General features: G+C 39.8%; 1 protein-coding gene across 13 annotated transcripts in view; it reads left to right on the top strand.

The window, feature by feature from the left end:
- The window catches only part of LOC114463975 (uncharacterized), a 33,309-nt gene that overhangs the window by 15,169 nt on the left and 1,326 nt on the right, over window positions 1-16,814 (top strand). For 5 of the 13 annotated variants that reach the window (XM_028447922.1, XM_028447923.1, XM_028447921.1 and 2 more), the window contains 7 exons: window positions 14,545-14,933; window positions 15,110-15,362; window positions 15,486-15,817; window positions 15,954-16,038; window positions 16,127-16,261; window positions 16,368-16,525; window positions 16,635-16,743. In XM_028447922.1, the coding sequence (XP_028303723.1) occupies window positions 14,545-14,933; window positions 15,110-15,362; window positions 15,486-15,817; window positions 15,954-16,038; window positions 16,127-16,261; window positions 16,368-16,525; window positions 16,635-16,743 (1,461 nt within the window). Of the gene's footprint in view, window positions 1-796; window positions 1,065-7,051; window positions 7,088-8,476; window positions 8,543-8,651; window positions 8,710-11,800; window positions 12,773-14,544; window positions 14,934-15,109; window positions 15,363-15,485; window positions 15,818-15,953; window positions 16,039-16,126; window positions 16,262-16,367; window positions 16,526-16,634; window positions 16,744-16,814 lie in introns of those variants that run through there. The other 8 variants (XM_028447925.1, XM_028447924.1, XM_028447934.1 and 5 more) reach the window with 8 other exon arrangements.

Here is a 16,814-nt window from a genome sequence, read left to right as displayed (position 1 = left end):
ACATTTTTTATACATACAATTTTAAATTATGCTTCTTATTCTGCTGCCGAACTTTAAAAGTTTTAGTTATGGACTAAATGTAAAAGTTTTTGGCTTCAACACAAACATTATTTAAGCTTAATATTTTCAATCTCAGAAGAAGTTTGTGTTAAACATGATATTTTAAACATTTGCTCTTGTTTGGGTCACAGTTTATGAAGCCTGATCATCAGAGAACCACTGCCTTGTGTGAGCTAATGACCGTTTTACACTCCGTGGCGGAAGGGGGCGGTAATGAGCCAAAGAGATAGATGTTAAACATCCACAAAAGAAGAATATTGTAGCGTGGATGAGCCGTGAAATAAAGATTGCTGAAGTCTTGTCAGAAGTCGCTTTTAATTGCTGATTATAGAGCAGGACAATCGTACACAATGTTGTTACACACACCATCCACACTGTCAGACATGAACTAACTTCTCCTCCCGCCAACACTTATCTAAATCTCGTTCTACTCCCGCCCGCCACGAACTAACGCGAGAGTGAGGACACAACAAAAGGAAACGTCACAATCATACATCAACCCAGGGCGGCAAACACACACGGGAAACACCCAACGTGGCAACCCAGACATGGCAACACAGAGCAACACCAAGGCTGGATTCACCGGCATCACAATATTAATTCCGTTTGAAAATAATAATTTAATAATAATTGTCTTTATTCGTGTAAAATGTATTTTATTTTCATTTTGTAATAATTATTTTTACAAAAAGTTGCTCTGACGTCAGAGCTGCTGATCGTCCGCTAAGTGGCAGTAAAGCGCGCTTTGACCACCATTAAAAACCACCGAAGAAGAAGAAATGAACGGTTCTCCGTGTGTTTGTAATGATCAGTTTAAAGAGTTCAGATAAACCGAGCACACATCTGTGCTGTACAATAGAGTGTTTAATGAACCATTCTTCATTGGAGGGAAAAGACGTAAACGAAGGTCGTTCACAAGCTAACACGGTTACCAGATTGACCGCTACACCGTCCAGTCTTTAGCAACATGATGACAGACTCTTCAGCTGAAGAACACTCTGCAGGTTTGGACTTTTGAACTTTTATCATCAGATAAGATCAGATAATACTCTGTTAGTCCCACAATGGGACATCTGATCGGAGACAGAGTAAATGTGTCCCCGTACTGCATCACAGGCATTGGACCGGTTGTTAGAGCTACTATCTTTACCAGGGACAACATATTTATTCCTGATTATTGTTTTATTGTGTTTTATTTATCAGTGATTAGTTCATTCCACCAGCAGCAGCACCGCTCAGAAATACTTTTTTTTTTCTTTTCATATTGTAGTTTTTGTATCTGTGTAGTATCTAGTTGATTGAGTCACAGAGAGAACCGAGACTAAAAGTGCCAGAGTTGTATTATTGGCAGTGGTTATTCGTACAGTTACCGTATCAAATATACGCACATTTTATCCGTATGCAGCTCCCCTATTTGGCCGGTTTAGGTCACGTGATAGGTCAGTCATTGGTTCTCTCGATATTGGGCTATAACCAAAAACTTAATCCTAACCTTAACCGTATCGTCTGGTTTAAGGTTCAGCGTCAGGACCTCTGCCGGGGGCATGCCGTCAACGTGACGCGGTGGTTGGCCTTTGGCCGCCCTGCTGCTAGGGGGTGTGGCTGTGTGTTGTTGTTACAAATGAGCATTAAAATGCCCTTGTTTATCTTCCGGTCACAGAAAAACATGTTTTATGTTTTTTAAGCATCTTAAAATGTAATTTATTTTTGGAATATTACTGACCTACTGTACCTAACTGTGTGTTTGGTTGGACACAAACATTAAAACGACAGTTTCAAAACATGAACTTTATTTTTCAATATAAACATAATTAACGTATAAACAAAGTATAAAAGTGTATCGAGCAGACTGTTAACTTGTGCGGTCAACAGTCACGCTGGGGGTGAGGGGGCCCAGATTCTGGAGTCGAGCAGAGAGGGAGCAGCGAGGTCACCTGGTCCACGGCCCCGGGAAGAGGGGAGTTGGAGCGGGACAGCGCTGTTAAGATCGCTTTAAAAATAACGTCATGTTTGCTCCTCTGGCAGCCTCCACAGCATGTTGGTCATTGTTTACTGTTAATGAAACACACACAAACACACTGTAGGTACAGAGACGAGGCAGTAGTAGTGATAACAGTAAACGCATACCTTTTGTCTGTGATTGACTTTGTTTGGCGGTGCTTCACGTGCTGCAGCCATGAAAGGAAATAATAAAACTCTGGCACTTTTAGTGGGTCTCGGTTCTCTCTTTGACTCAATCCACTAGAGAAACAACTCTTGTATCACTCATTAAGAAAACTTTACTGTTTTCTTAATGAGCTGTTACTTTACTTTCGTTAATCTTATTCCCAGAATTTCCTTGATTTCCTGTGGATAAAATGTTAATGACTGTGTAGAACAGGGGTCCTCAAGGGACACTATCCAGCATGTTTTAGATGTTTCCCTCTTCCAACACACCTGATTCAAATGATTAACTCATCATCAAGCTCTGCAGAAGCCTGATAACGATCCTGGTCATTTCAATCAGGTGTGTTGGAAGAGGAAAACATCTAAAACATGCTGGATAGTGGCCCTTGAGGACCAGGATTGGGGACCCCTGGTGTAGAAAATACATTTCAAACTTTATTAAAATCTCAGTCCAATTTTTTTATTAATTCTTGGACAGGAGACATCACAAAGAAAAGTTTTCTATGTGCTTCACCCCAGGGGGTCTGGGAGAAAAAAGGGGCTGGGGGCACATGGTCTTAAAGTTCCTGCTGTCGCAGGGAGTGGTATAGACAGGCAGGGGATAGATTCATTGTTCCTGTCGTTAGAAGGGTGTGCCATGGTATCTGTGATAGGCCACAGGTATGATCTCTTACATATTGTTTAGCGCTTTGAAAGTACTTTGTTGTAATTTGCTCTATGTAAATAAAGTTGAATTGAATTGAAGTCCCCCAGTAGAACGAGAGAATTCCCAGAAGGAGCACTCTCCAGTACTCCCTCATAGGAATCCAAGAAGGGTGGCCCTTAGGCACAAACATCATTCAGGATCCGTCCCCCCAATCGAAGGCGGAGGGAGGCTCTCGTCTACCAGAGTAAACACTAATGTAAGAAGTATAGCCACCTCGGCCCGGCGCCTCTCACCATTGGCAACTCCAGAGTGGAAGAGAGTCCAACCCCCATAGAGGAGGCTGGTTCCAGAGCCCCTGCTATCTGTCGAGGCGAGACAGACAATATCTAGTCAGAACTTCTCAACCTCGCACACAAGCCTGGGTTCCTTCCTGGCCAGAGAGGTGACATTCCACACCCCTAAAGCCAGCTTCTGCAGCCGGGGATCAAATCGACAAGGTTCCTGCTTTGGACTACTGCCTGATCCACCTTGCAGCGGCCCCATACAGTCCCTTCTGAGGGTGGTGAGCCTACGGGGATTCAATGTATCGCTATTGTATTGCTGGTAGTGTATCGAGATGTGTATCGAATCGTTGTCAATGATGGAGATTCACATGCTTACTCCCAAGACAACTACAAAATAATGCAAAAATAATATGACACTATAAACAAATAACTGCAAAAACACACAAAACAACAAAGACAAACAAAATTGATGGAAAATCTACACAATGACAACCAAATTTAAAAAAATATATTTTTTTTGTTTCCTCTAAAGGAGAATCTACTGATGGTCTGAAGCTCCAGAATCATCTCCACATAAAGAAAGAACAGGAAGAACTGTGGGAAAGTCTGGAGGAAAAGCAGGAGACGGATATCACGGCTGTTACTGTGAAGAGTGAAGATGAAGAGGAGGAAGCTCAGTGTTCTCTGCTACACTGGAGACAAAGTGAGGAGAACATCAAAGGAGAACCTGCAACCTGCAGCTCAGCTAAACTCATGAAAGTAGAACCAAATGGAGACATCAGTGAAGGCCCAGAAGCAGCAAACACTTGTACACAACAAGACACTGATGGAGAGGAAACAGACTGCTCTGACACTGAAGACAGTGAGGATTGGAGGGAACCTTTGTCCCAGTCTGAAGCTCAGAGTGAACACATGGACATGAGCTGTGAGAACTTTCAAACATCTGAGAACAACACCAAAGGAACATCACACAACACACAGAAACCCTTTGGTTGTGACAAGTGTGGGAAACTATTTAGCACCACATCACGTCTGAAGATCCACATGATAATTCACACAGGAGATCAACCCTATGGTTGTGATCTGTGTGAAAAAAGATTTGGCTGCAAAGCACATCTGAAAAGCCACAGGAGAAGCCACACAGGAGAGAAACCTTTTGGTTGTGACCTGTGTGAAAAACGATTTAGCACCAGAACAAATTTGAATGTCCACACGAGAATTCACACGGGAGAGAAACCCTTTGGTTGTGATGTGTGTGGGAAACGATTTAACACCAGAGCACATCTTGAGTACCACATGAGAATTCACAAAGAAGAGAAACCTTTTGGTTGTGACCTGTGTGGGAAACAGTTTACTCATAAAAGGAGTATTCTCGCACACATTAGAATCCACACTGGAGAGAAACCCTGTGTTTGTGACATTTGTGGGAAACGATTTAGCGACAGGTCTAATCTGAAGATCCACACGAGAATCCACACCGGAGAGAAACCTTTTAGTTGTGATATTTGTGGTCAAAGTTTTGCTTATAAGAGAAGACTTTTCAGTCACATGAGTGACCACACAGGAGAAAAATCTTATAAATGTGATATTTGCAGTAGAGAATTTAATAGCAAGTCTGATCTGATTCAACACATGCAAATCCACACTGGAGACAAACCTTTTGGTTGTGATGTTTGTCAGAGACAATTTTCTCGCAGGGGTAATTTGAAGGTGCACATGTTAACCCACTCACAGGAGAAACCACATGTTTGTGATGTTTGTGAGAAAAGATATACCAAAAAGAGTGACCTGAATCGACACATGAGAATTCACTAAAGAGCAGGGGTTTCAAACGGTGGACCCCAGTCCGGTTCCATACCCACAGGGGGCGCCATGTTGACATGGATCCACGGACTAAACCAAAGTTTTGAATAAAAACTTAATAATGCTTTTCTATATTTAGCCTGCGCAGCTATTGCAGTCTTTAGGGTAGCGTTCTAACCGAGTAGTCTCTTCTGCTACTTGGTGAAGGCAGTCGCATTTTTCTTTGTGCCTTCTCTTCTCACCTATATCTGTCCCTGCTGCTTTTGTTTTGTCTAGTCTTCTAATTCTAGTAGGAGCCTCTCTTTGCATCTCATCCAAAACTGGAATTATGGAATTGTTCAGTTGGTTTCTAAATGCAATCAGTCACATTTTTTCGACAAAAAGATCGGGCAGTAGTGTGCCTGTGGGTCCAAGCGGGACATTTGCGGCTGGATATGCACTGGATCCTTGGAACAAGTGTTGTGTTGTGGGTCTGTCGATACTCTTCGTTGAAGACGTGGAAGTCATTTATATAATTAGAATTATGGTATAGCATGCATGCTGCATATTGGAGCTTGCAGCTTGCTGACCTATTGCTAAGTCCAAATTACGTTAGCAACTTTTTTGCGAAGGCTGCTAGTCATTTCTGAATAATTGTGTAGGGCTCTCAATACTCAAACTCATGTGATGAGCGAACTCAAAAGCAAGCAGGAGCTGCTTTTGGATCATTTACTTGGAATGGAAACCAACTTGTAGAAGCTGAGTGCCCGGCTTGCAAGTTAAAAGGCCACCTTATTGGATTCAGGCAGAGAGGACCAGGACCGGGACTCCTATCGCGCTAACTTCCTGGATTTATTAGGTGTGTGCATTACTACGACGCAAGCTAACTTCTTACTGGGCTAAATCACAATGGTAACTTAGGCCAAATCACCATCGTAATTTAGTCTTAACACCTAACCTGGTTTGGACCAGATTATGGAGTGGATCAGATCTGAGTGAGTACTAAAGCCCCGCCTCCTGACCAATCAGTTCTCTTCTAAAATGAGCTGCTCATTTTTAGAAGATCCTGGTTGGTGCAGATCTGACAACTGAGTTTACGAACGAAAGATTATTAATGGATAAATTAATCTTTTCATTTAGTGATGACATCCCCCAGGAAAGATACAGATTTATACCTGATGGCAGGGGTGGGCACATCCAGTCCTCGAGGGCTGGATTCCTAAGACTTTTAGATGTGTTCCTGCTCCAACACACCTGGTTGAAACCAATGTGTTGTCATCAAGCTCAGCAGAAGCTTGATAACGAGCCATTCATTTGATTCAGGTGTGTTGGAGCAGGAACACATCTAAAAGTCTTAGAATTCTGCCCTTGAGGACCCAACACAGCATAACGTGGATGGCTGTTCATCATAGGAATGGGATCAACACAAGGTTCCTGCTGCTTAACAGAAGGTTTTCCTTGCCGCCATGATGAATTCATGTTGGGTGTGGGATACATATGTGTGTGTATATACGTATATATGCATATGTGTGTATCCATAAAATGAAGAGTCCGTCCTTAAAACTGCTCTACTGTAAAGTGTCTTGAGATACCATTGGTTATGATTTGGTGCTATACAAAAAAAAGATTGATTGATTGATTGATTGAGAAGTGTTCTAATAATCCAATAGTCAATTTTCATGACCTCAAGTTAATCATGTAATTGTTCATCTCTTACATGTGTTTTAATTACATGATACCTACCTCACTGATTTCATTATGCACTGTTGAATTGTTGATAATAAATGATGAACCTTATTTCTGGGTTTGGTTAAAGTTATTGTTTTGTCTGGTTATTAAAGAGTAGATAGAGATCAAACTCTACCCTGGCTCATTAGAGTTTAATGGTGATTTATTTTAATTAACCATTCTTTTCAAAAAGGGGAGTGGCACATTAGCATGAAGTTTTAACATCATAATTAACTAAATCATTAATTTTAATAAATAACTTCATCTAACCCCATTCAAACAATTGCATTCAACTCATCAAAGTTCACTCCGGTACAATAGGTGGCGGTACAAACTTCCAAGTTATGTTTGTAATCCGCCATTAAACTGAAAGAAGAAGATGAATGAGAGAAATCAGTAGAAGAAGAAGGAGGAGGAGAAGGTGAGAATCTGTTCTCCGTCTTTAAAGCTGATTATTGTCGGTCAAACCTCCTTTAGGAGAACATCTGCACCGTTTTTATCTTCCTAACACTGACCGTTCCACTCAGCCCAGCCTCAGGGTAACACGGTCACCAGTTGAACCGTAACACCAGCTCAGCACCACTTAAGCTTTTTCCACCGGACAGGAGCTGGAGCTAGTAGAGCCCGGGCGATTCAGGATATTTGTGGCCGATACCGATATTGAATTGCGGTAACGCCATCCAGGTTTCCTATTTCCCTGGTCGCGCTATTCGAGCTTCACAATAATGCTGCTCATCTATTTTAGCATGAACGGTAAAGGTTTGTTGGGGATGGTGATGGATTCAGGAACAACTCGTAAAACTCCTACAATACATTTCAAAGTTGTAAATCGAATGCCATCATGTTTTTGTGTGTTTAGTTTTCAATTTAAACTTTACTGTGATAAAAATAACGTTTGATAAAATTGTTTTTGTTTCTTTTTCTTTTTTTAACGATCTTTAAAATAATTACTGTTGATCTAGGTAGCAAACAGGCCAATATTGAAGGGAAAAAAAACACTATAAAATCAAAGAGAATGTCAAGACAAACCATCACTACAGTGTGGGAAGTGTGGAGGGCAGCAGTGATGGCGTCCAAGGTGGACCTGTTGGTTTTGAATGTTGGTCAGCGCTACTATCTCTTCATTATGATTGGAGTGAGTGATACTGGCCTGTAGTCTTTCAAACAGGGGGGGGGGGGTCTCTTTTCTGGGAGGGGGACAATAGTTGTGGTTTTGAAGCAGCGGGGGACAGTGCTCTGTCTCAGGGAGAGGTTGAATAGGGAGGTGAGAACGTCTGTCAGCTCATTTCCACATGCTCTGAGGGCCTGCCCAGGAATGTTGTCAGGTCCTGCTTCTTTGCGGGGGTTAATTCTCCTCAGGGCTTTGTGTGCCTGGATTGAAGCAATGCTGCGTCTGGGGCGCCGGGGTGTGTGTCTTCTTTTTGTGCAGGGGGCTGAGGTCTCAAAGCGTGAATTTTTATTATTATATATTTTTTTTTTTAAACTCAAATTTGCAAAATAAAATTTTTTATCTACAAATTCGATAATTCAATTTTTTTTTTTGCCCAGCCCTAGTTCATATAGAGCTATGCTACATATGGTACTGTTCATATAGATTAATGCTACATTAATTAAATTAATTAATTACTTTAAATATGTTATTTTTTTAATTAATTAAAAAATTCATACGTTATACATGTTCATATAGATCTATGCTACACACGTTTCTGTTCATATAGATCTATGCTGATCGATCCTGACATGTGTACAGTGATCTTTTGATTCCATGTTGACCTTTAGTTTAAATCTTCTTCTCTGTGAATAATTGCAGTTGATAAAGGAGATCATGACTCAGCAAAACCAGGAGGCCAAGCAGACTGACAGAGAACCTGAGGAGGTAACATCACAGATCTATGACCATGTTTACTGCAGACTTCTCTAACCTACATATTTCTACAGCTGTTCACGCTCATCATTAACTGATTAATATATTTACTGTTTCCCAGAAACTGGAAATAAAAGCTTTGTTCCAGACCAAGAGGATTCCAGCCAACGTCCTGTGTGGTAATTAAGTTGACTTTTATTTTGAAATTAATCTGAAATAACTTCTAACACAACGTTGTTCAAATATTTGCTCTTCACCTGTTCATATTATGTGGGCCAACACTGCAGTGATGAACACATGAGAACTTCCACTGCTTCACAACTGAATATTTACACATTAATAAGTCTCTACGCACATTGTCAACATGTTGTGATTTTCTGTAACATCTACTGTTGTATCACAGTAACATGTTGTTAATAATGACTCAAGGATTTTAATTGTCATTATGCACAGAATGAAATGACGTTCCTAAGTAACTCATTCACTGCCAGCCATTTTCAGAGCAGCCAACCCCAGGCGTTGTAGATGATTTTCACAAATATTTCAAGACCCACAGAATATTTTGACAATCTGAAATCTGAAACTTTCTACTTTCAACAGAATTTTTTTTTCATTTCTGACAAAAAGCTAAGAAAAAAGGCTTTTTTCTAAAAGTTAGTGACTTTGAAGCATCTTTTTTTTGCTATAGGGACACCTCAACATTGGTTTCCTTCTATACAACTACAAAACCAACACTGTATTTTGGTCGTCCTAACATACCATTGGGTATGTTTTCCAGGACCACGACAAACATGCTAACTTACTTGAAACGTCACCACCCGAGTGCGAATATCACTGCGACAAGAAAGAAAACGGCCTTCGTGTAAACGCAGCTGTCTTCGGCATTCAAGCAGCCTCTGCCTAGCAATTCAGATCTGGCCAAAGTTACAACTAGGAGTGTGACTATATTTCGATACGACAGTGTATCGCAACATTTTTTTGCACGCTTGATTATCGATATGCTTGTGCTAAGTATCGATTTTTTTTATTATATTTTTTTTCTCTTTCAAAACCTTTTCTGCTTTTTCACTAAAATGTGCAGGTAGGTCTTAACAGAAATGTTATCACTGTTTGTTGAAGGAACCAATATATTGTTTACTGGAATATTGCACTATAATGATGTCACTGATAAGAAAGACCCTATTTATTGTTTACAGAAAGCACTATTGGAGATACTTATTGTATTCATTTATGTTGGTATGTTGACACTTATTTACAGAAATGTTGCACTAAAATAGTGTCACTGTTCATGGGACACTTTTTCAATTTATTATCTTTCAGATATAAAATAAAAATTTCATTTTTTCACTTAATCTTTTTTTTTCTTATGTCATAGATTATCGTAGATTTATTTCTGACCAATATATTGATAATCGCAGTATCGTCATATCGTGAGATAATCTTTATCATGAGCTTTGTATCGCGTATCGTATCGTGAGGTACCCAGAGGTTCCCAGCCCTAGCTATAACAACTGCCATCGGAGTCATTATAGCAGCGGATAAGCTGCTAACAAGCTGTGAGGAGCTTATTTTGATAATATTTTATGTATTTTTTGTTTGAGAATATTATTATCAGGCAGCACTTTACAACAGTATAGTATATATTTTTTTAACTTTATTTTCATATTCTCTATAAAGTTAATTACATTGTTAACTGGAAGTAAAGACTGACAATGACTCAAGATATATTTGCAAAATGTTTTAGTGTCAAAAGAAGACGTAACAAAATGTTTTAAATAACAGTAAATCATAACAACAGGTTTCATTTATTCTGTTTTTTATTTTGCAGGAATGCTGGAATTTAATTAAGTTAACAGTAACATAACCAGTTTATCATCTGCATTGTTTCACCCCATGAATTAAATTGAGAGGGTCCAGCTCTGATAGTGGGGTCTCCTAACCCTCTTCCCCTGGTCAGGGGTCTGTAACCTTTACTCTACAAGGAACCATTTAACCTCATCTCACCTGGATTAAAGTCCTCCTGGAGCCATAAATACCTTCTCTATGAAGACAATACAGTGTATTACATTATATACAGTTAAAATTATATAGAATCTTTGATTTAATTTCACTCGATTTTATTGATTATGTAAATGGAAACTTAAAAACAGTTTAAAATAAAATAAATTGACATCAAGAAATAAAACAGTGTCTTGCATCTTCAAATTCTTACACATCTCAGTTTACATGAACACAATGTTATATAAAGAATTTTTCTTTTTAGTTAATGTATTTGAGAGGCTACAAAAAGTAACTTGAATTTGATAATGCATCAGGTGCAAAAAGCGACACAGGCTCTCGTATTGCAACATGTGACCCATTTAAGTGTGTTTCTGTGTGGCTCAGCCTGCACTATTTAAGTTTTCAAGTCTGAAATTTGGAGCTGAAGAGTTGTATTTGTATTAGTCAAAAATAAATTCTCAACAAGTCTATTTAAAGTTTTTTGCTTCGATATCTGTATCAGAAACTAAAAAGTGGTATCGTGCCATCTCTTGTCACCATGTTTTACGTACTGCATACATTTGTTCCATCTCATAATCAGAATAGATGCTAAAGCAGCCATGTGTTTACTTCAACGTGCAGTTTATTGGGCCGAACTAATAACAAAAGCATGTGAATAGCTGAAGAAAGTCTTTATGTTCATCAACTGTGGATTCTCCTCCTCTGAAACACAGAAGCTGTTCAGCAAAGTTTACAGTTTTAAAACATCCAGAACTGTTATTTGAAGCATGGAGTTCTTTCTTTATGACTTCAACTATCATATTTAGCACAAATGAAAAGAAAATATCACTAATTTTTCCTAAATCTAAAGTGTTTGTGCTTGTTTTGCTGTGGAGCATCACACGTACATAATTATCAGTGCACGCACCCATTCACTCGTACATGTATTAAATGTTTGAACAGATTACACAACACAATACGCACAACTATAAAATCACATTTCACTCTCAATTTAAAACAGTCAACTCTTCCCCACCCTTTTAATTTCCTACCCTAACTTTCTCTTCCCTGTTCCCTTTCCCCCACCTAGGTGTAACACTGCCCTCCTTTTATATCCTCCCTATATTAAAGTGTTTCTTACACTTCCTCAGGGAGGGCTGCTGATGGTCACAAGAACAGCATTTCTCTCTTTAAAATATTCTTGTAGAGTTGACCTTCGACAGCATGAGCAGAGAAAAAAAAATGATGTATTAGTATAGAGACGTCTCTGATGGTCCTGGTTGTGTTCAGGGTTTCCTGCAGATGTTCCTGATGGTGTTTCCTGTAAACATGGACTGAAGCTCCAGGATCATCTCCACATAAAGAAGGAAGAGGAAGAACTGTGGGAAAGTCTGGAGGAAAAGCAGGAGACGGATATCACGGCTGTTACTGTGAAGAGTGAAGATGAAGAGGAGGAAGATCAGTGTTCTCTGCTACACTGGAGACAAAGGAGAAACATCAAAAGAGAACCTACAACCTGCAGCTCAGCTAAACTCATGAAAGTAGAACCAAATGGAGACATCAGTGAAGGCCCAGAAGCAGCAAACACTTGTACACAACAAGACACTGATGGAGAGGAAACAGACTGCTCTGACACTGAAGACAGTGAGGATTGGAGGGAACCTTTGTCCCAGTCTGAAGCTCAGAGTGAACACATGGACATGAGCTGTGAGAACTTTCAAACATCTGAGAACAACACCAGAGGAACATCACACAACACACACAAACCCTTTTGTTGTGAACTGTGTGGGAAACGATTTGGACGCAAAGAACATCTGACGGTCCACACGAGAATTCACACAGGAGAGAAACCTTTTAGTTGTGACGTGTGTGGGAAGCGATTTTGCACCAGAACACATCTGAAGATCCACATGAGAATTCACACTGAAGAGAAATGTTTTAGTTGTGATGTTTGTGGAAAGCGATTTAGCGCCAGAACACATCTGGAAAACCACATGAGATGCCACACAGGAGAGAAACCCTTTAGTTGTGACGTGTGTGGGAAACGATTTAGCGACCGAACAAATCTAAAGGTCCACACAAGAGTTCACACAGGAGAGAAACCCTTTGGTTGTGACGTGTGTTGGAAACGATTTAGCAACAGAACAAACTTTAACAACCACACGAAAATTCACACCAGAGAGAAACCCTATGGCTGTGATTTTCGTCAGAAAAGATTCATTATAAAGCGTGAAGTGATTAATCACACGACAATTCACACAGGTGAGAAACTCTATGGTTGTGATGTTTGTGGTTTACGATTTAGGAACAAGACTTGTACTCACATGTTAGTCCACTCAAGAGAGAAACCATACAAATGTGATGTTTGTGAAAACAATTTTCTTCTAAGAAGAATCTTTCCGAGCACAAGTGGCCACACAGGAGAGAGAGAAATCTTATGGTTGTGATGTTTGTGGTAAATAATTTAATCCCAAGTCTAACCTGAATCGATACACGATGATTCACACTTGAGAAGGCGTCTGGCCCCACAGGTCGGGCCCAATGAAATCCCTTTTTTTTTCCGAATTCCGTTTTGTTTTTTCCCAAATTCTGCTTTCCACTTAAATTTTTTAAATTCTGTTTTTTTTTTTTTACATTTATAATTTTTAAAGAAAGATTAGTTTTTAACTTCGCTGTGGAAACAAAATAAATACTAATAAAGAAATATAAAAAATTCATAATTAAACAAAAAATGTATATCAAAAATAACAGATACAATTAAAAGATCGATATAAATTGTACTGACATGGATTATTCTGACCGCTCCTTAATTATTTATATGTCATATAAAGATGTATGAGAGCAGCATTAATGTCACCCAATTTCCTCTCAGGAATCAATGGTTTACTGAATCCGATCAGGTTTAATGATTAAGTTTTGATCAACTTAGTTTAAATTAACCTAATTTAAATGATCCTATCTTCTGTAGCTCGGATGAGATGTTGTTTGAATGTAGCATTCTAATAACATTGTTCCAACTGACTTATTTTGTAAAAGTAAGTGCCCACTGAAACGGTTGTACTTGAGGTAGCATGCTGACTGTGTACCTACGAGGCACGGACAAAAGGCTGGAATTAAAAGAACTAAACGACAACACGGACTGAATTATTCTTAGTTAGCCAGACATAACAGTTCGAACACTGAGCTGGGGAAGGTGATTAAAGCTGATCACGTTCTCACGGACCACCGCTGCGCTACACGAAAAAGCTTTACAGGCACAGCAAAGTTAAACGGGCACAGGTGATGATTTGTGTTTTTTTTAGACTATTATGGTGGTTTAGGCAGAGTTTAATGCAACAGGGACAGGAGGGAGGAGAGCGGTGCACCTAATAAGCAGTTCCTGGAAACATTTCCCCATTTAAAAAAAACATTCCTTGCCCCACAGTGACAGCGTTTCATGCCGATTTTGTCCATTTCCGCATTTAATCGTTTTCATTGGTCAATTCCATGATTCCGCCCGCAATTCCGTTAACGCGGATTTTATAGGGCCCTACACAGAAGATGCTGGACCCACAGACGAAACAGGAGTTTTGAGTGAAAACTTAATGTAGTGCTTCTATATTTAGCCTGCACAACTATTACAGTCTACGTTACCGTTCTTGCCGACAAGGAATTGCTAATACCAATCATATTTGAGTTTTCCATCCCACCTTTCATGGCTAAACCAATCAGGTTTGTGTATTACCGTTGGTAAACATTGTGACTCAGTGCAGAGACGGACCTTGTCTTTATTTTTTTTAAATTTTTTGATCATTAAAATAAACAAAAACAAATACTATTGTGTCTAAAACAGTGAAATGTGATGAACTGGGTTGTTTTGGTCCTAAATAGCTTAGAAATGTTTCAGTGTTGGGGAATGTACACACTAAGCTGTGATATGGATTATTCTGTAACTGTGTGTAAATCACAGACTGAGCTGCAGTGTGTCTGTGCTCGTCTGGATGTGGATGAAATACATTTGTATCTGTGATCAAATATTGTTGATAATTTTTCAGAAGACAGCGAGGACGAAGATGTAGAAGAGAAACAAATTGAGAACACAGAGGATGAGACAGAAGAGCCAGCAGAGAAAACAGTGGAGATGAGAATAGACACTGGGAAGAAGAAGAAGGCCAAAAGTGGAGCAGCCATCTACAGGTGCGCTTTTAAAAGGGAATGGACAGCAGAATGGCCCTTCATCACTGTAGGCACAACCTCCTCCTACTTTTGGTGCTCTATATGCCGACACGAGAACAGCTGTGCCCATCAAGGAAAGGCAGATGTTACAAGGCATATAAAAAGCAAAGCACATCGTACCAAAGAACAGGCAATACAGTCAACAGCCAGCATTGCACCATGTCATGGCCCAGACACTGTTGATGGCATGACAGCTCAGGAAGTCAAGGTACTACATGCTAATCAGCTACTAGCAGTGTTATGAACTGTTTATTTTTGTATGTAATAGTGTTTTTCTATAGACCTTGAGTCTGCTGCTAAGACATTTATTCAATCAAAAAACACTTAATATTTTATTAATGTTTTTATATGATTTGCTTTTTAATGACCTCATTTCTGTTGCAGACAAGGAGAGCTGAGGTAAAGGTAGCCGTGTCAATGGTGGAACACAATGTGCCATTTGCAGTAGCCGATCACTTCAGCCCATTGCTAAAAGAATGCTTCAAAGATTCTCCTACTGCACAGAGCTTCAAGTCTGCCTGCACAAAAATGTCCTGCATAATAAATGGAGCAGTGGCTCCTCACTTTAGAAAGGAACTGGTCATGAAGATGAGGACCAATCCTTTCACGTTGATCACAGATGAATCAAATGATACAGGTCATTAAATTTTCCACACTTTCCAGCACCTGTTTTAGATATATTAATCAGAACAGACACACACACACAGTTTCAGTCCCATGTGTACCTTTAATCTGACATATATGATATATGTCGTTACAGGACGTGAGAAGATGAACCTGCTCACTGTGCGGGTATATGACAATGACCTCAGCAAAGTTGTCCACAGGTTCCTGGATATGTGCTCCACTAGCAGACCAAACTGTGGCACAGCTGAAATGATCTACAAGAAGATGGATGAGGCCTTGCAGAAAAACGCCATACCATGGAGAAACTGTGTCAGTTTGTCTGTTGATAATGCTCGTGTCAATACAGGAGATAAGAACTCCATCGCATCCAGAATTCATCAAGAACATGCCAGCATCTACATCCATGGGTGTCCTTGTCACATCATCCACAACACTGCTAAGCAGGCTGGCCAGGCCTTTTTGGAGGTGATTTGAATCATGTGTGCTTAAGACCTACCGTATCCGTTATGCTTAATGTCAAGTCAAACAGGTTGTTATGCTGTACGGTGTCATGAACCAATGACAACAATGTCTTGTGACTATAAATAATCATGTGTTGCAGGTGTGTGGATTTGATCCAGAGGATCTCGCTGTGGATGTCGGATATTGGTTTAAAGGAAACACTAATCGTCAAGGTTACCTGACCGGTATGTATGTGCAGTACCAATGTAGTACAAATTAAAACCTGAAGAGTTTTGATCAAATTGGCGTTAATATGTTACATTCTTGTCATAGAATTCTGTGAGCTCCATGGAAGTGACTATATGGAAATGCTCATGCACGTTTCCGTTCGATGGTTGAGCCTGGAAAAGTGTTTGACTCGTATCCTGCAGCAGTATGCACCACTGGCCAGCTACTTGAAGTCATTAGGTAGGCATCACATTTTAATGATCCAAATGCATGGTTATTAGAACAGACTAAAAGATAAATGTAATATGTAGTAAGCACAGCCATTTTTTTTTCTTTTTTCCCACAGATGACAAACAGCCAAGGTTCAGGAGGCTTGTGGAGGCATTTTCTGACCCAATCACAGAGGTGTACCTGCTCTTCTATCAAGCAATGTTTCAAGTCTTCTCCACCTTCAACCTCCTCCTCCAGAGAGAGAAGTCGTCCATCTTCCTTCTACATGATGAGGTAAATTGGGAAGGTTGGGATACAGTTTGCTAGATGATGTACTATCTTCGTTCCTTATTTATTAGCATGAAATAAAGGTAAATTTGTAAATATGTTCTGAAATATTTAGATGAGGGGTTTCATCCACAAGCTGCTCTCAAAGTTTCTGAAGCCTGCAGCATTGCAGCACCGCGAACTGCATGAAATCTGCTTTAAGGAGCCATCCAACCAACTACCAGGTAATTAGTAACTGTTTTACATCAGAATATGCACATGCACTATGCACTCACTGATCTCATTCAACACACTG

Source organism: Gouania willdenowi, chromosome 5 (assembly GCF_900634775.1).
Source record: "Gouania willdenowi chromosome 5, fGouWil2.1, whole genome shotgun sequence".
Classification (NCBI taxonomy): Eukaryota; Metazoa; Chordata; class Actinopteri; order Blenniiformes; family Gobiesocidae; genus Gouania; species Gouania willdenowi.
The sequence above is the reverse complement of the archived record's forward strand: the minus strand, read 5'-3'. Positions and strand labels throughout refer to the sequence as shown.